The sequence below is a fragment of the Oncorhynchus masou genome, chromosome 9 (genome assembly GCF_036934945.1).
Source record: "Oncorhynchus masou masou isolate Uvic2021 chromosome 9, UVic_Omas_1.1, whole genome shotgun sequence".
In the NCBI taxonomy this organism is placed as follows: Eukaryota; Metazoa; Chordata; class Actinopteri; order Salmoniformes; family Salmonidae; genus Oncorhynchus; species Oncorhynchus masou.
In genome coordinates, this window is record NC_088220.1 from 35,875,701 (window position 1) to 35,897,267 (window position 21,567).

At 40.6% G+C, this 21,567-nt stretch overlaps 2 protein-coding genes and 1 pseudogene across 2 annotated transcripts in view; 1 reads left to right on the forward strand and 2 right to left on the reverse strand.

Annotated features, from left to right (window-relative positions):
• fgf2 (fibroblast growth factor 2) overlaps window positions 1-9,511 on the reverse strand; it is an 18,710-nt gene extending 9,199 nt beyond the window's left edge. The window contains exons 1-2 of the mRNA XM_064973950.1: window positions 8,693-9,511; window positions 2,176-2,279 (exon numbers count right to left, since the gene is read on the reverse strand). Coding sequence (XP_064830022.1) covers window positions 2,176-2,279; window positions 8,693-8,870 — 282 coding nt within the window. The 5' untranslated portion in view covers window positions 8,871-9,511. The remainder of the gene's footprint in view (window positions 1-2,175; window positions 2,280-8,692) is intronic.
• A 318-nt stretch (window positions 9,512-9,829) lies between these two features.
• Window positions 9,830-12,618, reverse strand: LOC135544997 (Bardet-Biedl syndrome 12 protein homolog; annotated as a pseudogene).
• Window positions 12,619-14,461: 1,843 nt separating this feature from the next.
• Window positions 14,462-18,507, forward strand: LOC135545948 (uncharacterized). Its single transcript, XM_064973951.1, has 5 exons — window positions 14,462-14,599; window positions 17,463-17,618; window positions 17,761-17,889; window positions 18,012-18,149; window positions 18,250-18,507. Exons 1-5 carry the CDS (start codon window positions 14,597-14,599, stop codon window positions 18,337-18,339), a joined length of 516 nt encoding a protein of 171 aa, XP_064830023.1. The 5' UTR covers window positions 14,462-14,596; the 3' UTR covers window positions 18,340-18,507.
• The last annotated feature ends 3,060 nt before the right edge of the window (window positions 18,508-21,567 follow it).

Consider the following 21,567-nt stretch of genomic DNA (forward strand, 5'->3'; position numbering starts at 1 on the left):
AAGTGCTGAAGAGCCTGTACCAAAGCGAGCATCTCCTTCTCATTAGTAGTGTTTTTGATATGAGGCCAATTTCTTTGAAAAGTACCCCACAGGCTGCTCAACATTGTTATCGTCTTTCTCTCAGAGCACAGCCCCTGCACCTACACCACTGGCATCGGTGTACAGACCAGACAGACACTGGAAATCCGGAGCAAGCAGATAGCACCGGAGCAGAGACCAAAAGGGTCTTTTTCTTCTCAAAAGCCTCCTGACAGTCGGGGCTCCAACAGAAAACGACTATCGGACTGGTCAAATTTGTAAGTGGCGCAACAACCTTGGCAAAGTTCTTGCAAAAAGCCTGGTCGTAGCCAGCCATTCCCAAGAATCAGTACAGTTCCTAGCAAGAAGCTGGCACTGGGAAGTTATTGATGGCCTCCACTTTTACCAGGACCGGTCGGGCTTTCCCTTGCCCCACCACCTTCCCGAGATATTTAACTGTTGCTCAGGCAATTTTGCTCTTTGTCAGGATAACTTTCAGGTTGGCAGCTGCGAAACACCTGAATAGACTCAATATCCTGAAGGTGCGGGGGCCTGCCAATATTCCTTTAGGAGATCCAACTTGCTAACGTACTTAGCAGCGTCAACACAGTCCACACGTCGACCCTGAGCAAAGGGTACGAGTCTAACTTTGTAACGGCGTGGAGTTTCCGAAAATCAAAACAAAACCACAGGACCCATCCGCCATAGGTACTAATATACAGGGCGAACTCCACGGACTGTTACCATATTGTGCAATGCCTTGCTCATGAATATACTGTACCTCACTGCGGAGTTTCTCTCATTTCAGGGTTCACTCGATAGGCATCTACTTTTACTTCACTACATTCCTAGAGAAAATATTGTACTTTTACACCATACATTTTCCCTGACACCCAAAAGTACTTGTTATATTTTGAATGCTTAGCAGGACAGGAAAATGGTCCAATTCACACACTTATCAACAGAATATCCCTGGTCATCCCGACTGCTGCTGATCTGGCGGACTCACTAAACACGAAAGTGTTGGTGTGCCCCTGGCTATCCGTAAATTAAAAAACAAAAATGGTGCCATCTGGTTTGCTTAATATAAGGAATTTGAAATAATCACACTTTTGATACTTAAGTATATTTTAGCAATTGCATTTACTTTTGATCCTTAAGTATATTTTAAACCAAATACTTTTAGACTTTTACTCAAGTGGTATTTTACTAGGTAACTTTTACCTTTTTAATAGAAAATTCCTCAACTAAAAGTATCTTTACTTTTACTCAAGTATGACAATTGGGTACTTTTTCCACCACTTTTTAGTTGGCACATTGCGAATAAACCCTGATATTCTAAAAGAGGTGCAACAATGTTGCCTTTTTTCGCCGGAGACAAGTGTGCCAAAAAGACAGAATCTCTAAATTACTCAGCCGTCCCACAGACACAGGTTGTCTAGGGCTATGATTCTCACTTCGGGTCCGAGAGGTCCTGGGTTCAAATTGTGTTACGTTCCCCAGTAAGAAAACCAAAAATTGTTGCTCAAACAGAAAAGAGAACTGACAAAGAGTCACTGACAAAAACTAAAACAAAAGACACTCATGGGGGTGTCCACTGAAAGTTGACTAGCAACAACAACTGGAACCTAAAAACCAATAGTGAGTGCCCACTAAATTTGCCCAAGAACAGGCTAACAATAAAACACACACCAAGCTTAAAGACAGGAAGCAAACCAAAAAGTAGAGCAGAACAAAAACAGGGAAGATCAGATAAATTGTTTGTCTAGAAATCAAATCACAAGCGTAAACTAAAAGGTGTTAACCCTCCACATCTCAAGACAACTGGAACACTGAGCCAGCCACTGTTAAATAGCACCTCGGCCAGCACAGGTGAAACACATACTGACTATAGTGAGGTGACACCAATCGGTGCATCCTACGTGCTAATGTGCTAAAAGTCCAACCTCATAACACAAATGGAAAAACCAAAACCTGTAACAGTATGACAACATAATATTTGCTTTCAGCATAACTAAATTAAAACCCTTTAGCTTAGGCATGATAATGTCCTTGTTATAGTAAAGCATGAGTTGTTGATCGTGACAATATCAAAGCAAATGGAATGGAGTTTCCTTGTGAACGGTGCTGCTCAAAAGGAAGGTGAGGCTCACTCACCGTTCCAAACAGTCTTCCATCTCCATTCATGGCCAGATAACGGTTGGCTGAGACCCCTTTGATCACTACCTCCCCCACTGAGGTCGCCTGGAGTTGAAGCTTGACTGAGGAGAGGAAAATGTTTTAGTTTCACAGTAAACTCCATTTACTCTATACTGAACAATCAGTCAATTGAAATAAATTCATTAGGCCTTCATCTATGGATTTCACAACTGGGCAAGGGCGCAGCCATGGTAGCCAGGACCTGCCAATTAGAATTAGTTTTTCCCCACAAAAGAGCTTTACTCCTCCGTTTTATCAGCTGTCTGGGTGGCTGGTTTCAGACAATCCCGTAGACGAAGAAGCCAGATGTGGAGGTCCTGGGCTGACATTATTACATGTGGTCTGCGGTTATGAGGCCGGTTGGACATACTGCCAAATTCTCTAAAACGACGTTGGAGGCGGCTTATGGTAGAGAAATTAACATTCAATTCTCTAGCAACTGCTCTGGTGGACATTCCTGCAGACAGCATGCCAATTGCACGCTCCCCCAAAACTTGAAAACATCTGTGCCATTGTCTTGAGTGGCCTTTCATTGTCCCCAGTAGAAGGTGCACCTGTATAATGATCATACTGTTTAATCAGCTTCTTGATATGCCACACCTGTCAGGTGGATGGATTATCTTGGAAAAGGATAAATTCTTGCTAACAGGGATATACATAAGTCTGTGCACAAAATTTGGGAGAAATAAGCTTTTTGTGCATATGGAACATTTCTGGGATCTTTTATTTCAGTTTATGAAACATGGGACCAACACTTTACATGTTGCGTTTATTTTTTTGTTCAGTATAGAATAGATGTAATACACTGAGTGTACAAAACATTAAGAACGCCTGCTCTTTCCATGACAGACTGACCAGGTGATAACTATGATCCATTATTGAAGTATTTTTAAGCCTTGAGACATAGAATGTGTATGTGTGCCATTCAGAGGGTGAATAGGCAAGACAAAATATTTAAGTGCCTTTGAATGCGGTATTGTAGTACGTGCCAGGTTCAGCGGTTTGTGCCAAGAACTGCAACGTTTTTCACGCTCAACAATTTCCCATGTGTATTAAGAAAACTCCACCTCCCAAAGGACATCCAGCCACCTTGACACAATTGTGGGAAGCATTGGAGTCAACATAGGCCAACATCCCTGTGGAACGTTTGGCACCTTGTAGAGTCCATGCGCTGACAAAATGAGGCTGTTCTGAGGGCAAAAGAGGGGGTGCAACTCAATATTAGGAAGATGTTCTTAATGTTTGGTACACTCAGTGTTATTAATGGTGTTGAAATGAGACAGATATAGCAAACATATATTATATCAAATAAGCAAGATTTAATTTTTTTCACATTTATTTAACCAGGTAGGCTAGTTGAGAACAAGTTCTCATTTACAACTGCGACCTGGCCAAGATAAACGCATAGCAGTGTGAACAGACAACAACACAGAGTTACACATGGAGTAAACAATAAACAAGTCAATAACACAGTAGAAGTAAAAAAAGAGAGAGCCTGTATACATTGTGTGCAAAAGGCATGAGGAGGTAGGCGAATAATTACAATTTAGCAGATTAACACTGGAGTGATAAATGATCAGATGGTCATGTGCGGGTAGAGATACTGGCGTGCAAAAGAGCAGAAAAGCAAATAAAAACAGTATGGGGATGAGGTAGGTCAATTGGGTGGACTATTTACCGATGCACTATGTACAGCTGCAGCGATCGGTTAGCTGCTCAGATAGCAGATGTTTAAAGTTGGTGAGGGAGATGAAATCTCCAACTTCAGCGATTTTTGAAATTCGTTCCAGTCACAGGTAGCAGAGAACTGAAAGGAAAGGCGTGCTACGGGTGGGTGTTGCCATTGTGACCAGTGAACTGAGATAAGGCGGAGCTTTACCTAGCATGGACTTGTAGATGACCTGGAGCCAGTGGGTCTGGCGACGAATATGTAGCGAGGGCCAGCCGACTAGAGCATACAGGTCGCAGTGGTGGGTGCTATAAGGTGCTTTAGTAAACGGATGGCACTGGGATAAACTGCATCCAGTTTGCTGAGTAGAGTATTGGAAGATATTTTGTAGATGACGTCGCCGAAGTTGAGGATCTGTAGGATAGTCAGTTTTACTGGGATAAGTTTGGCAGCGTGAGTAAAGGAGGCTTTGTTGCGAAATAGAAAGCCGACTCTAGATTTGATTTTAGATTGGAGATGTTTTATATGAGTCTGGAAGGAGAGTACAGTCTAGCCAGACACCTAGGTACTTATAGATGTTCACGTACTCTAGGTCGGAACCATCCAGGGTGGTGATGCTAGTCGGGCCTGCGGGTGCAGGCAACGAACGGTTGAAAAGCATGCATTTGGTTTTACTAGCGTTTAAGAGCAGTTGGAGGCCACGGAAGGAGTGTTGTATGGCATTGAAGCTCGTTTGGAGGTTAGATAGCACAGTGTCCAAGGAAGGGCCAGAAGTATACAGAATGGTGTCGTCTGCGTAGAGGTGGATCAAGGAATCGCCTGCAGCAAGAGCAACATCATTGATATATAAAGAGAAAAGAGTCGGCCCGAGAATTGAACCCTGTGGCACCCCCTTAGAGACTGCCAGAGGACCGGACAACATGCTCTCCGATTTGACACACTGAACTCTGTCTGCAAAGTAGTTGGTGAACCAGGCAAGGCAGTCATTAGAAAAACCGAGGCTACTGAGTCTGCCGATAAGAATATGATGATTGACAGAGTCGAAAGCTTTGGCCAGGTCGATGAAAACGGCTGCAAAGTACTGTCTTTTATCGATGGCGGTTATGATATCGTTTAGTACCTTGAGCGTGGCTGAGGTGCACCCATGCCCGGCTCGGAAACCAGATTGCACAGCGGAGAAGGTACAGTGGGATTCGAGATGGTCAGTGATCTGTTTGTTGACTTGGCTTTCGAAGACCTTAGATAGGCAGTGCAGAATGGATATAGGTCTGTAACAGTTTCGGTCCAGGGTGTCTCCCCCTTTGAAGAGGGGGATGACCGTGGCAGCTTTCCAATCCTTGGGGATCTCAGACGATATGAAAGAGAGGTTGAACAGGCTGTTATTAGGGGTTGCGACAATGGCGGCGGATAGTTTCAGAAATAGAGGGTCCAGATTGTCAAGCCCAGCTGATTTGTATGGGTCCATGTTTTGTAGCTCTTTCAGAACATCTATCTGGATTTGGGTAAAGGAGAAGCTGGGGATGCTTGGGCGAGTAGCTGCAAGGGGGAGGAGCTGTTGGCCGAGGTTGGAGTAGCCCGGAGTAAGGCATGGCCAGCCGTTGAGAAACACTTGAAGTTTTCGATTATCATGGATTTATTGGTGGTGACCGTGTTACCTAGCCTCAGTGCATTTGGCAGCTGGGAGGAGGTGCTCAAAATATAAAAACGAAATAACGATGTAACAATATTTTTATATTGCAGTAATGGTTTATTGAAAGTCAAGTATTTAGTTGAAGAGAAGCACCCAGATTATAATACTTTTTGTAGAGTCAGATAAGCCTACATGTGCTCTGCCAACGGAGCATATTTCAACAACATATTTTTAGCATAGTTAAAAAAACAAAATGAGTTCCTATCAAACTGGCCTCATAAGGCAAAATGGCAAGACAATACATTGTAAACGTATATACAAATCAAATCAATCAAATCAAATTTTATTTGTCACATACACATGGTTAGCAGATGTTAATACGAGTGTAGCGAAATGCTTGTGCTTCTAGTTCCGACAATGCAGTAATAACCAACAAGTATAACACAAAAGTGAGTACACCCCTCACTGTAAATATTTGAGTATTTCTTTTCATGTGACAACACTGAAGAAATGACACTTTGCTACAATGTAAAGTATTGAGTGTACAGCTTGTTTAACAGTGTAAATTTGCTGTCTAAACCACTGGCAACAAAAGTCAGTACACCCCTAAGTGAAAATGTCCAAATTGGGCCCAATTATCCATTTTCCCTACCGGTGTCATGTGACTCATTAGTGTTACAAGGTCTCAGGTGGGAATGGGTAGCAGGTGTGTTAAATTTGGTGTCATCGCTCTCACACTCCCTCATACTGACTGGTCACTGGAAGTTCAACATGGCACCTCATGTCAAAGAACTCTGAGGATCTGAAAAAACTCAATTGTTGCCCTACATAAAGCTGGCCTGGGCTATAAGAAGATTGCCAAGACCCTGAAACTGAGCTGCAGCACGGTGGCCAAGACCATGCAGCGGTTTAGCTGGACAGGTTCCACTCAGAACAGGCCTCGCCATGGTCGACCAAAGAAGTTGAGTGCCCATGCTCAGCGTCATATCCAGAGGTTGTCTTTGGGAAATAGATGTATGAGTGCTGCCAGCATTGCTGCAGAGGTTGAAGGGGTGGGGGTCAGCCCGTCAGTGCTCAGACCATACGCCGTACACTGCATCAAATTGGTCTGCATGGCTGTCGTCCCAGAAGGAAGCCTCTACTACAGATGATGCACAAGAAAGCCCGCAAACAGTTTGCTGAAGACAAGCAGACTAAGGACATGGATTACTGGAACCATGTCCTGTGGTCTGATGAGAACAAGATAAACTTATTTGGTTCAGATGGTGTCAAGCGTGTGTGGCGGCAACCAGGTGAGGAGTACAAAGACAAGTGTGTCTTGCCTACAGTCAAGCATGGTGGTGGGAGTGTCATGGTCTGGGGCTGCATGAGTGCTGCCGGCACTGGGGAGCTATAGTTCATTGAGGGAACCATGAATGCCAACATGTACTGTGACATACTGAAGCAGAGCATGATCCCCTCCCTTCGGAGACTGGGCCGCAGGGCAGTATTCCAACATGATAACGACCCCAAACACACCTCCAAGACGACTACTGCCTTGCTAAAGAAGTTGAGGGTAAAGGTGATGGACTGGCCAAGCATGTCTCCAGACCTAAACCCTATTTAGCATCTGTGGGGCATCCTCAAATGGAAGGTGGAGGAGTGCAAGGTCTCTAACATCCACCATCTCCGTGATGTCGTCATGGAGGAGTGGAAGAGGACTCCAGTGGAAACCTGTGAAGCTCTGGTGAACTCCATGCCGAAGAGGGTTAAGGCAGTGCTGGAAAATGATGGTGGCCACAGAAAATATTGACACTTTGGGCCCAATTTGGACATTTTCACTTAGGAGTGTACTCACTTTTGTTGCCAGCGGTTTAGACATTAATGGCTGTATGTTGAGTTATTTTGAGGGGACAGCAAATTTACACTGTTATGCAAGCTGTACACTCACTACTTTACATTGTAGCAAAGTGTCATTTCTTCAGTGTTGTCACATGAAAACATATACTCAAATATTTACAAAAATGTGAGGGGTGTACTCACTTTTGTGATAAATATATATAGTATATCAGAGGCATCTGTATGCACTTAGGGTTTGTGTAATGACTAATGTCATGAAGATCCATTCCTCTCTGAATAAATATATAATTAGTAGTTGTTACGTGCAAGGGAGCACGAAAGTTTACTAAACATCTGTGCAATAGGTCTCGTGATCTCATCTCTAAGTGAAACTTTCTCTTTCAGCCATGGTTAATTTCATCATCCCTTGCATTAAATCATATGGAGAATCCAAATTGGTACGTCAACAGTGTTCTATTTGAATGAATGGTCATAACAGAAAATTAGGTTCTCTTCCAGTTTCGTGTATTTGTTATTACATACACTTATAGAATATATGCCTTATTGAGTAATGATAAATGGTACTGTAAAGCACACAATGCCAATTTTTGGGCAGTAATTGAAATGACTAATGTCTGTCGTCTCCACTCTTAGTAGTTAATTGCTTGTGATTTTGGACAGCTGTTTGAGTGCACCTGTTCCATGTCCCATCCCTTATCACCCAAGCATCTACTGAGCAGTGCTTCCTGTGATGAAAACCCCTTCTTCGACATGGGCCCTTTCTCCTCCTACCAATTACTGATGAATTCTGAGATACATACATTGAAGAAAAAAACAACTAGATTGTGAGTGATGAGGGGGTTTAAATGTGTCAAGGGCAAACCTTACATATTACTTGTTGCATGTTACATTTAAAGCTAATCAATAACACTCCAATATATATTATACTGAAGTGATAAAAACACAAACCTAGATCCTCAATTACTATCAATGGCCTTTACTTATGTGAACTCAAGAGTTGGTCTATGTATTAACACACATTTCACACAAAGTTATGTCATTTTATTTCTGGACATTTCAATTACAAGTGACGTAATAGCAGTGCCTTTTTAATGTATGGCAGTGTTACACACCCAGTTGACTTGAATGAGATCAAAATATACACTTACCACATTCATGAAAGCACGTGCAAAGGCTAATGTACAAGAACTAGACAAACTTATTTGAATGTTGGAGAAGCCATAAACGCATGCATTGAAATTCACTTTAGTCCTCCATGATTTCCCGGTTACTTCACTGTCGCCCTTACAAAGCATAAAGAAGCTTTGTCTGCCATGCAATGGACTGGAACCACTTACTGTGGGGGTCGTTCTTCTCTCGGATCCCGTCCACGCTTCCATTAGAGTTTATCCTCAAGAAGTAGCCCCCGTTTTTACAGTACAGCCTCTTGGGCTCCTTAAAATTTCCTGGAGGGAAGCCGCCACTGCCTCCATCTTCAGGTGTGGCGGGTAGAGTGGTGATTTCTCCTGTGGCCATCGCTTCCCTTTTTCCCTGCTGCTGCTGTGTGTTAGCAGTGCAGTAGCCCTACGGTGGCCTCACGCTAACTGCTGTTCCCTCCCTCCTCCAGTAAGCCTCACAGAGCCTGATTTTAGTTAACCACCAGAGTCAGATAGTTTGTTTGAGAACCCCCCCTCTGGTACAACATGCCGCCTACTTTCAAGCCGAGAGGAAATGAAGCGCGAACAACACTTGGAAAGGTGCTTGTTATCCTCGATGGCAAGGTCCACCCCTCTCTGGCCTCTTCTCGTTCCTTTAAGAAAGCCTAAGAGTTGATATTCAAAAGTAGTTTGAATGGAGATTTGCGTGTTCCCCCCTCCATAGTCTTCTTCCTCTACTCTGAAAAGTTTATAGCAGGGCAGCTGGCTGAAATCTGGAGAGGCTTCCCCTGTGGGCCTCAGATAACATGCGCCCTCCAATGCGAATACAGATACACTGACACTTGCACAAGCCCACTTTGACGTTGTAACTGAACCAGCCAACCCTGCACAGCACTAGCAGAGAAAAGACTGGGCTTACTGACAGACCTGCGTCATAAAAGACCCTGGGCTGGTGCAACCTGAGACCAGTAGAGGCTTCAGCTTAGCCCCACAGCTTGGAAGAACTTTTGAGCAGAATCAGTGATTCTGTGCTATGTTATTGAAGAACAACAACAAAAATGCAGCAGAAAGTACAACATAGTAAATTACAAAGGGCTGGTCTAATTTAACAAAAGTAAATTGACTATTTGAATGGCCCCTTCAAACAGAAACTGCGTTAAGTCGTGAATTGCATAAAAGCTGTTTCTATGAAGTATGCCATTTAGACATTTTGTCTAATCAATTTTAATCTGAGTCATAGCCATTAATGTCTGTTTTCAAATTAACCACTGGACACAGACTAGAAAGAACAGAGCTTCACACATCTAAAACTCAGATGATTGATAATATCACGGTAATTAGATGCATGCATATCAATGAAAAATGTAACCACAGCCAGACAACAATGACTCAGCACAAAATAATACTTCCCATTCACTTGACTATCCTCACACGGACTGATGATAATTTTAGAATCATACGGAGTTGAAACAGTAGGTCTTGTGTGGGCTTTGTGTGCCATGGACATCATTTTCAGACAGTACTTCAGATACAAATGCTTTCATCTAATTCCAGGTACACTGTCTAACTCTGTTTGCCATGAAGTATTAGGCCTTGGATTCCTTCAGACACTCCTCAAACATAAGTTGGGTTGTGAGCAGACAATAATTTTTAAAGTGTCTAGTTTGACCTTCCAAATGTGTCCCTAGTTTGGTCTTACCCATTTCCTTCTCAGTTGTCATGTTTTCATTGGTCATCATCACACCCCAACCAATTCACAGAAACACAACCACTGAGTGATGCTACAGTTAAAATAGCTTTGATTCCAAAATACAGCCATCACAGTCTGTTAGAATATGACCAATGGAAATTAAAATGGTAAGTTCCAGTTCATAATTAAGTTCACTGTTAAATAAAAACAAGACAGCTTCTGGGACCTAGTGAGAAATGTTGATATTTATTTAACCTTTTTAGCAGGGTTTTGGATTAGTCAGACCTGAGACATTTACTTTGTCTACAAAATTTCCTTTTCTGCAAACTCTTGCTATGTTATGACAAACAGGACCAAGCAAGTCATGAAACCATGCCATGTTGGCTGGGATTTAGGCAGTGTTCAAAGTTGAGACACATAGGAAGCAAATCGAGACTCAGGTAAACACTGACAACAACAAAAAATACATTTTCCTTTTTCAGTGACACTTCAACAGTACATTATTCATTGGGTTTTAGAAGATGAGTTTATCTTTGAAGTAGCCTGTTACATGTCATTGGTGGCAAGATGTTAAAGGGTCGACACTGGACTCTGTTTAATCTTCCATGTTGAATACCTTGAGCACCACCTCAATAGCCTATAATGCTCACTTTGTAGTCAGTAATGAAGTTGATAAAATGATGTCACACATTCTATGCTTGTTCTGTAACTTTGGCTCTGGGTGGAATGTATCATATAAAATGTGCATGAGGTGTGATGTGAGGCAATCAACATGTAATTCTAGGATGGGTATAATCATGAAAACATTTACTGAGCTCAACACACAAAGAAACCATGAAGTGACAGAGTGCAATGTTCATATCCTTTGTCTCCACCATGTGGTAAAATTCTGCCAGGCCAGCTAACAAGCTCTAATAACTTAATTTCAGCATATTTGGATTCAAAGAATAAAACATTATATATGCATTTCACACTGTTTTCAATATATAAAAAATTATAGTACACAAAACTGTTCAATTAAAAACCATCATAGCTCCATAACATTCAATTGCCCTTCCACTTGGTTAGGATCTATACCAGTAACAATCTGTCTGTCTGCAACACAAGAAAGACAAAATCCAAGGCTTTGTTCCCTGCTTCCAACTTCAACGTCACATTGGCATAGACTTTCCCAGCACTGTGCTTCATATCTTGGGACATTAAACCATCCTCGGCGTCATCTCTCAATAGCAGTCTTGAGAAATTAGCATCTAGAGATCTTTCAGCTGCGTGCCGATTGTCGTCCAAGCACCATGAGTTCAAGCACATCAGACCTGTATCACATCAAACACATCAGACCTGTATGGGTTTCTTGCTCTTCCTTGTTAATCTTGTGGGACAGAGACTCCATCTTTTCCTGTTGTTTACTCACCATTATCTTCAACGTGCTTTTGAATGTGATGGACGCAAAGAAAGTCAGTTGTTCCAGCACCAGGGAGCAGATTCCTGTCTTTCATTGTGTGGTGTATAGACGATATGCACAGCCCCAGAACCAGTCCAAGGCCTGCAGCTTGCTGTGCACAGAGCTTGTGAGGACCACTGTGACCAGCGCAATGCAATCAGCAAAAGATGTTCACAGCCATTGATGCTCTCCTTCCGTTGCCACTGCAGTCTCTCCACATGGAGACTTCTACTCCGGTGCCGACGCAGTTCTTACTCAGTTGTGTGGCATAGGTGACAGGGACAGCTCCTGTTGTTTCATGCAAAGTCCGTCAAAATGGCAGGCTTCACCCTGTCAACCACAGGTATACAGTGTCTAAAGCAGTGCTGGGTTAGTCTTTCACTTGCCTCACCATTGACCACAACTAGATTCACATTGTTTTTCAACAGAGTTGTTAAAACTTTGTTTTGCCAATCATTTCTTTGCTGAGACTGTTCAAGTCCAACTTGTGGGTCATATGGCTGATGTCAGTTTTATTATTGAAACCAAGATGGCGGTATTTTTCACAGAGATCTCTATTAATGAGAACAACTTGCCACCTCTGCTCTTTCATGTGATGAACAAGGGAAGACTGCTCTGCAGAAAGCAGAATAGGGCTCCCGAGTGGGGCAGCGGTCTAAGGCACTGCATCTCAGTGCTAGAGTGCTGTCAGTGCTGTCCCTGTCACCTATGCCACACAACTGAGTACAGACCCTGGTTCGATTCCAGGCTGTATCACAACCAGCCGTGATTGGGAGTCCCATAGAGTGGCGCACAATTGGCCCAGCGCCTGTCCGTGTTAGAGCAGTCATTGTAAATAAGAATTTGTTTTTAGCTGACTTGCCTAGTTAAATAAATGTGATGCTGAAACATGTGCACACACCAAGGACGACTCTCCCGTCTTAATACATTTTTTTTGGGGGGGGCCCAAAATGGAATGTGTGACAACCGCCAAACCTGTGAGCTGCTGCAGTCCATTATGAAGTCTCTGATTAATTACAGTAATTCCCATTTCCTGTAATACCAGTAATATTGGAATTTGATGTTAGGGTAATTCTGGGGGGAAATAGAACAGCTGTCCAAACTATTTTACCAGAAGGATAATTAATTCTGTCAAAATACACAGTGAGATGTACAGCAATGAATACCTTTGGTGTGGCTAGCTCTGCAGTGTAGTTGTCTAGTAGCTAGCTAGTCCCGAATGTGGCGAAGCTTTCCATTATGTACAGCATAGTCACTCACATTGACATCGAACAAAACCCTAAACATCTCTCGTCTGTCATGAATGTTGAGTACAATAATTGTTTTACTTAACAATTATTGGTTGGTCCTTCAACTGTTCAATATTTTAGACAAAATATCAACAGGGAAGTATTATTAAACCCGACTTTAGAACGCGGGTCACTGTGTGTGGCAATCAAGATGTGTTTGGCACGTGCAAAAGATGGAAGTACATGCGCATGATGCACGCATACGAACCGAAGTCTTGCAGATGTTTACATGGTTTTGCGCATGTGCCAGGTGATCGAAACTTCAATGGCAGTACCAGACCTCTAAAAAGTTGGGTAAATAGAACTTTGTTGTGGATATTTTGGCTCTTAATTCAACCAGCTGAAGCACCAACCATACAGATAACCGGTAGAGTAAGTTAAAATGTAATTGTATTAAATATTTTGGCTAGTAAGGAAACTTTCCAAGTTTTGCAGATTTGTTCAGACTGTATACCAAGAATTAGTATCATAAAACAGGTTTTCATCCAAACTTTTTATGCAAGTAAAGTACATGTCGGATTAAAAAAAAAACACATTTGAAGACAGGCCTGATGGAAACAGTAAATTTGTTGGTAAACTTTCCAAATGTCGAGAAAACAAAATACACTAGACAAGGTGGGATCTTTTTGTGTCTAAAATTAATTATGCAAGAAATGTCGGCGGAAATGCATTTATGTGCAAATATTGATATAATAACCATCATATGAAAGTTTTGTGATAAGTTTTGTGATATTGGTTGGTCTTCCCACTATGACTCGGAAAAGCATGCAGTTTATTAGGCTAGATTAAATCAATGACGATGAACTTCACAGGGTAGTGAAACTGCACTGTGATGAACTTTGTGCTCCTTTCCAATAAATATCAAGGGTCTTATGTGGTGATGATCGATGCTTGGCTGCCGTTTGACAGATAAATGTAATCTCTCTCTTCATGTATACCCGTATTTTATCTGTGAGCTGTTGGCTACAGGGCACGTGATACAATAGCGTATTCGCTATATAATGCAACATGTTCTTGGAGTTGAAAATACAATGGAAACCCGTTTAACTTTTTTATTCAGTAGATGGGAATTTAACCGTAAAAGTTATTGGTATATGCACCACATCATCACGCACAGACTGTTATTATACGTCGATTTGATATAAACATCTCTGTTAGGAAAATGCCAATATTGTTTTTATGTGGATTTTAGAATATTCGCATGAAAATCGGGTTCTGCTGACCCAAAACATCAGATAATGTACATTGGAGGGAAACTTACATTCAATGGAAGATGATATGAATTTGCAAATCACAAATAATTGCACGACACTACGAAATGTTTTCTAACAACTTGCTGTTCGTGAACGGCAGCTCACACGCTGTTCCAGTTATGTGTGAGCGCGTGCGCAAACAGGCGCCGGTTTGCACGTTTGTTGCTAGGAGACAGGAAAAGAACCATACGAACCCCCAGCGCTAATATTCCACCCACGTACTCCACTATTGGCCAAGGCAAGCCATTCCGCGTTTTCTTCAAGATTTACTCATTTTCTATTGGACTGTTCCCTTGTCATTTAAAATACTCTCCTACTGTAGTCTCAGGCAACCTTTGTTTATACCTGCCGCCTGAATCTGTTCTAGCTTTACCTTGTTGAATTCAAGTTGCAATAAATCAATTTTGTTCGTCCCAGGGTTGATATTTCGAGATGGTATGTAACTCTGCTTTACTAACTAATATCTATAGCTTTCTAGTCAGTTAGTTTAATATTTTTTCAGTTGAGCTAGCTAGATGGATTTCAAGGTAGCTAACGAGAGGTACTGTAGCTAGCTAACGAGCTATCTTATTAAACAGATACTTTCACTAAATTACTAACGTTAGCTAGAAACTCATCTGTCGAGCTGGCTGACGTAGCTGGAATATAGTTGTAACTTTTCAAGATCACATTCACAGGGTTTAGCTGGGTCGTTCCACGAAATGAGTACCTTTTGCGTCACTTTGATATTTTATTTAGAAATTGTGCACATATTGAATTCCATATTAAATTAAGTGCCCTTTAATTATGATATTAGACCACATGGACAATTCAATACATCTGTTTGAATAAAGACTTGCTGACGAAGTACCAAAATTCAGCTTTTTGATATGTCAATCTCTGCATCCTCTGACTTCAAGGACGATTTTAATTCTCTTTACCCCAGCATTTCTCCAAGTTTACACCATCGTTGTAAAGTATTATTTTGCTGTGACAGAGTCATTTTGAAGATTATTATTCATATAAATGTGATTAATTGTATTTTTTTTTTTAACCTGTCACTCATTTTGTGGTCAACCCAGCTACATGAACTGAACTCTACTTTTAATATGGTGAAACTATTCCCTTTTAAATATATTTCTCCTTAAGAAACATTGAACATCTAATAGTCAAATCATGATGTAAAAGCAGGTGAGGTGGTTCTACTGTTTTGTAAAAAAATTCTGGTGTTTCGTGGTGGAAAACTGAGCTGGTCAGTGTTTTCACAAATATTTTGGGGGGTGAGCTTGCATTCAATGTATATGGGGAACGTCTTGTAGGTAGGGGGGGGGGGGCGTTATCTTATGCACCTCTGCTATTGACCCCTCCCTGTTTCACACAACAAGCTTCCATTCCGCCTGTCTGAAGGGGATTTATGGATGATTTAAGAGGAAATCGCCAACCCTGTTACGTACAGTCAACCCTGTTACTATAGTATTTTTTTAATATGTTTTTTATTAAGTTGAACCTGTGCTTATTAAGTTGAACGTGCTCTTTGTGACAATGTTAAAATTAGGTGAACGTTTTTTTTCTCACAAAGTTACACTACTCACAAGGCACCTAATTGGTGGAATGACCCAGCTACGATGTTTCTGCTTGCTTAACTTTTCTATGTGTCTAAGTTAGCTTCATTGACTTGAGCTAGGTCATGGTATTAATTTCTTGATATTACCAAGTTTATTTCTGGATTCAAAAGGGGCTTAGGTGGTGGGTGTGGTAGGGGCTGTTACATTTTAGAGAACATTTTAGAGGCCCCCCATCTTGGTGCTCTGTAGAGAAATTGTAGCATTTTAAAGCCAATTTCTCCATGGAGCTTTTTTTAAAGCAAATTTCCTGCAATATGACATTCTGCCATGGATAAGGCCGTGTTGTTTTGCTTAAACATAATAACAAACATGAATACTGCTAAATGTATTGATTTGACTGTCTAGCTTTTTTTTGGTAATTGTTAGTTCTCAAAGATTATATAATAGAAAGATATATAGGTCCATTATATTTTCTGCATACGTTATCGGGTTTTAGTTGTTTAAGTTCACATTTAAAGCGTCCCCTCCCCACGAAAATGTATACAATTAATTATATACAATACCAATCAAAAGTTTGGACACGCATACTCATTCCAGGGTTTTTCATCATATGTACTATTTTCTACATTGTAGAATAATAGTGAAGACATTCCATCTGGTTTGCGCTTAGTAGGACTATCATTCGTTTTTCAACGGGACAATGACCTAGGCTGTGTAAGGGCTATTTGAGCAAGGAGATGATGGAGGGCTGCATCAGATGACCTGGCCTCCACAATCACCCGACCTCAACCTAATTGAGATAGTTTGGGATAAGTTGGACCACAGAGGGAGGGAAAAGCAGCCAACAAGTGCTCAGCATAAGTGCGAACTCCAAGACTATTGGAAAAACATCCCAGATGAAGCTGGTTGAGAGAATGCCAAGAGTAGGCAAAGATGTCATCAAGGCAAAGGGTGGCTACTTTGAAAAATCTCAAATATATTTTGATTTGTTTAACACTACATAATTCCATATATGTTTTTTCATAGTTTTGATGTCTTCACTATTTTTCTACAATGTAGAAAATAGTAAAAATAAAGAAAAAATTAGTAGGTATGTCCAAACTTTTGACTGGTACTGTATATTTACACCGTTTGAACTTAGGCGACCTGAAAAAAACGCTAAGACGGCCCACCCAAAGATTACAGTGGCTGATTTCCAGGCTGTATCACAACCGGTCGTGATTGGGAGTCCCATAGGGCGGAGCACAATTGTCCCAGCGTCGTCCGGGTTTGGCCGGTGTAGGCCGTCATTGTAAATAAGATTTTGTTCTTAACTGACTTGCCTGATTAAATAAAGGTTAAATAAAAATTCAAAAATGTCCCATGTGCTCCCATGCACTATCTTCAGTTTTAGCTAGGAAGAAGAATGTGTTGTATCTCACTGAGTAGGGCCCAAAACGAACAATCCATACATTTTGACCAGCCACAGGGTATTTAGCTAAATAGGTAGCTAACATATTTTATTAATGGGAATGTATATGCACTTCATAAATGCTGTAAACAGTGCATCAAGCTAAATCTGCTATGAATAAAAGGTGTTGGCTAAATCTGACCAGTTACCACTAGACTAATTTCAGGACCTGCACCTTATCTACAGCTAGGGTATAACAACAGCTAGCCATCTACAATGAACTGTGTAGATAGTGATTCTAGTTCATGTTTGTCACATGTTCAGCTTTACAAAGTTAAACTGTCGGCTTGTTGTTATGTTACAGGCTTCAGGCTACAGAAAACCCAACACCACTTCCAACCAGAGGAAAAAGGCAGGTCCTAAACCAGACTTGACAGAGGAACAAAAGCAGGAGATCAGAGAGGCCTTTGACTTGTTTGATACAGATGGGTCGGGCACAATTGACGTGAAGGAACTCAAGGTAGGCTATACCAATATGAACACGACACTAAACTAGTCACCATAATGCCAACTACTGGTTCAGAGTATGCTTCATTTTTTTGTGAAAACTTTTTTCTTTCTTTTATTGAATATAACCAATTCATGTATTTCTGCTGCTCCAGGTTGCCATGCGTGCCCTTGGCTTTGAACCAAAGAAAGAAGAGATCAAGAAGATGATTGCAGACATTGACAAGGAGGGCTCTGGGACCATTGATTTTAATGACTTTCTCTGTATGATGACACAGAAAATGGTATGTATTTTCTTAGTGGAGAAGAGATTCAATCTTTTGCAGATCTTTGGTTGGACTTGGTCTCCCCTACACGATCTTGATAGACTTCATTAGATTTGTATTCTCTTTTCTTGTTTTGTTAGAGTGAAAAAGACTCAAAAGAAGAAATTCTGAAGGCTTTCCGCTTATTTGATGATGACGGCACAGGCAAAATCTCCTTCAAAAATCTCAAGAGAGTTGCCAAGGAGCTAGGCGAAAGCCTGACAGATGAGGAATTGCAGGTATGTTCTATCCTAACTTGTAACTTGTTGATCTTCCGTTTCACCTCCTAAAAATATTCATTGCAGCAATCGTACTGTTCAAACAATCTATCTTTCAAAGGAAATGATTGACGAAGCAGACCGAGATGGAGATGGAGAGATCAACGAGCAGGAGTTTCTAAGGATAATGAAAAAGACAAGTCTATATTGAATGTCTTATGTTTCCCAACATTTATTTTTTCCACTGCTGGAACTTAAGTCTTTGATTCTTTTAAGGGTACTTTATGATATAGTGATATAGTGGCTTTTTTCATATGCGTTGTAAATTATTATAACAGCTCTATACACCGATTGTATGATATTTGAGAAAAAAATAAAACACATTTGAAATGATTAAATATATCTAGACTTTTTCAATTTAATCATAGCTTTTATCTAAGTTAATGTCTCCTATTTACCATGGAAGTGAAATGATCATGTTTATTCAAACCCCCTTGCACCTAACATTATTGTATGGCTATTTGGTTCCCTCTTGTGACACATAAAATGAAGTGCAGCCATAATTGTCTTGACTTACATGATTTAGCCTTTTTCTCAAGCTCAGTTAAAACAGTTTGATCATCCAAATATATTTTGATTATACCCTTCACATTATCTAGAGACAAACTCACTGCTCTGAATCCAAGAAATCAGATGAACATATGCTAAGACTGGCTGAATGTGTTATGACTAAGCCACTCTCGGATAACTAAATGCATGGTATACGAAATGACTGGGTTGAATTTCAGATGACTAACTGTCAGTAAAAGTGATCACTTGGTGAGTCAGTAACCATAATTAATTTGATCTAGCTTATTCTGCCAATGGCAGACTGCCATCCTGCTTCCTCGTGTATTGACCGCATAACATCACATTGACTTGAACATTTACAGGGTCTTGGCCTTTTGACTTATGTAAATATTCATGCCAAAAACACGACGATAGTATTAAAACCGAAACATGGACAACAAAGTTTGAATGACATGAATACAAGTATGGTAACACAGAGACGAGAGATGAGATGATCAGGCACTCAGATAAAGCATGACACGTAGGAGTCTAAGAAAATGTACCATTCTGCTCTGCCCTAATAAACAGGATATAATGCTGACGTATTTTTCCGAGCCTCGTACAACTGTATTATTTTGACGATGCTTCTTATCGTCAAAGTTCTGATAACCTGATTCAGAGAGAATCAGATGGAAAACATGAATGGAAGCAATTTATATTAAATGTGCCTCAAGCCTCTAACATGGCACTGCATTAGTACACATCCAGTACCTTCAGAAAGTATTCACACCCCTTTTCCCAAGTTTCCAAGTGTTACAGCCTAAATATAATATCTATTACATTTAGATTTTTTTTGTCCCTGGCCTGCACACAATAGCCCATAATGTCAAAGTGGAATTAAGTGTTTTGACATTTTTATTAATGAATTTAGATTGAAAAGCTTAAATGTCTTGCGTCAATAAATAATCAAATAATGTGTTATGACAAGCCTAAAGTAATCATTTTCTTAACAAGTCACATAATACGTTGCATGGACTCACTCTGTGTGCAATAATAGTGTTTGACAAGATTTTTGTAATGACTACCTCATCTCTATACTCTACACATACAATTTCTGTAAGGTCCCTCAGTCGAGCCGTGAATTTCCAACACAGATTCAGCCACAAAGACCAGGGAGGTTTTCCAATGGCTTTCAAATAATATATAAATAAAAAACATTGAATATCCCTTAGAGCATGCTGTAATTATTAATTACACTTTGGATGGTGTAGCAATACACCCAGTCACTACAAAGATACAGGCGTCCTTCCTAACTCAGTTGTCGGAGAACAAGGAATCAGGGATTTTGATATGAGGCCAATGGTGACTTTTAAACAGGTACAGAGTTTGTTTAAATGGCTGTGATATGAGAAAACTAAGAATGGATCAACAAAATTGTAGTTACTTCCCAATACTAACCTGACAGTGAAAAGAACAAAGTCTGTACAGAATACAAATATTCAAAAACATGCACCCTGATTTTGAATCATCCTTTGCCACAAGGCACTAATGTTATTACTGCAAAAAAAAATGTGACAAAGGAATACATTTATTTGTCCTGAATACAAAGTGTTATGTTTGGGGAAAATCCAATACAACACATTACTGTGTACCACTCTCCATATTTTCAAGCATAGTGGTGGCTGCATCATGTTATGGGTATGCTTGTAATTGTTAAGGAGATTTCCAGGATAAAAAATAAACCGAATGGAGCTAAGCACAAGCAAAAGAGTAAAACCAGGTTCAGTCACTAGACCCTGGGAGATGGATTCACCTTTCAGCAGGACAATAACCTAAAAAACAAGGCCAATCTACACTGGAGTTGCTTACCAAGAAGAATGTGAATGTTGCTGAGTGGCGTAGTTACAGTTTTGACTTAAATCTACTTGAACATCTATGGTAAGACCTGACAATGGTTGTCTATCAATGATGAACAACCAATTTGACAGTTTGAATCATTTTGAAAATAATGGGTGTGGAAAGCTCTTAGAGACTTACCCAGAAAGACTCACAGCTGTAATCGCTGCCAAATATGCTTCTACAAAGTATTGACTATTTAATAAATTTGCAAACATTTCTAAAAACACGTTTTCACTTTGTCGTTATGGGGTATTGTGTGTAGATGGGTACGGGAAAAAAATGTTCCATCTATTTTGAAACAACAAAATGTGGAATAAGTTGAATACATTCTGACGGCACTATAGTATATCTTAGGAAATGTATCTAGGATCTAATTATGTGTATTAATCAAGTAACCTAAATGTATAACAAACCAGCAGAGAATATCACATTTTCAGAAATAGGTCCATGAGTCAAATTAGTCAGTCCACTTTCTCAACTTGACCAAGGTGAGATTGAGAAAGGAAACATCACCGTCTAGTGTTTAGTGAACAGTTACCATGGCTTCAGCCATATCTTGTTGATATCCCATAAAATGTCTAGTTAGTGGATAAATGGAGATGTAGGCCTAATAGCTAGTATTAGACGGTAAACATCTTGAAGGCAGCCTTTTAACACCCCCGGCGAGAACCATTATACACAAGGCAGGTTGAACTCAGCCCCCCATTGAGTGTTATTCCCCTATTCTTGTGCTTGAAGATCTGTTCAGAAAACTTGTCTTCATTTGTTGAAATACTCCCACACCCAGGCTGCTTTTGCTGTATTCCCATAAATCGACCAATTACCAAAGCTCTTAATGCCCTTTCATCTTTGCTTGTTAAAGATGGTAGCCGTTGACTCCAAAGGTCAAGTATGTGTCATTGCTATGACTATTTAGAAGGTGCCATTATTTAATCAGTGGTCTAAGCATAAGTTAAAGTGAAAGAGATCACATTGGTCTTGGTTGGGGTTT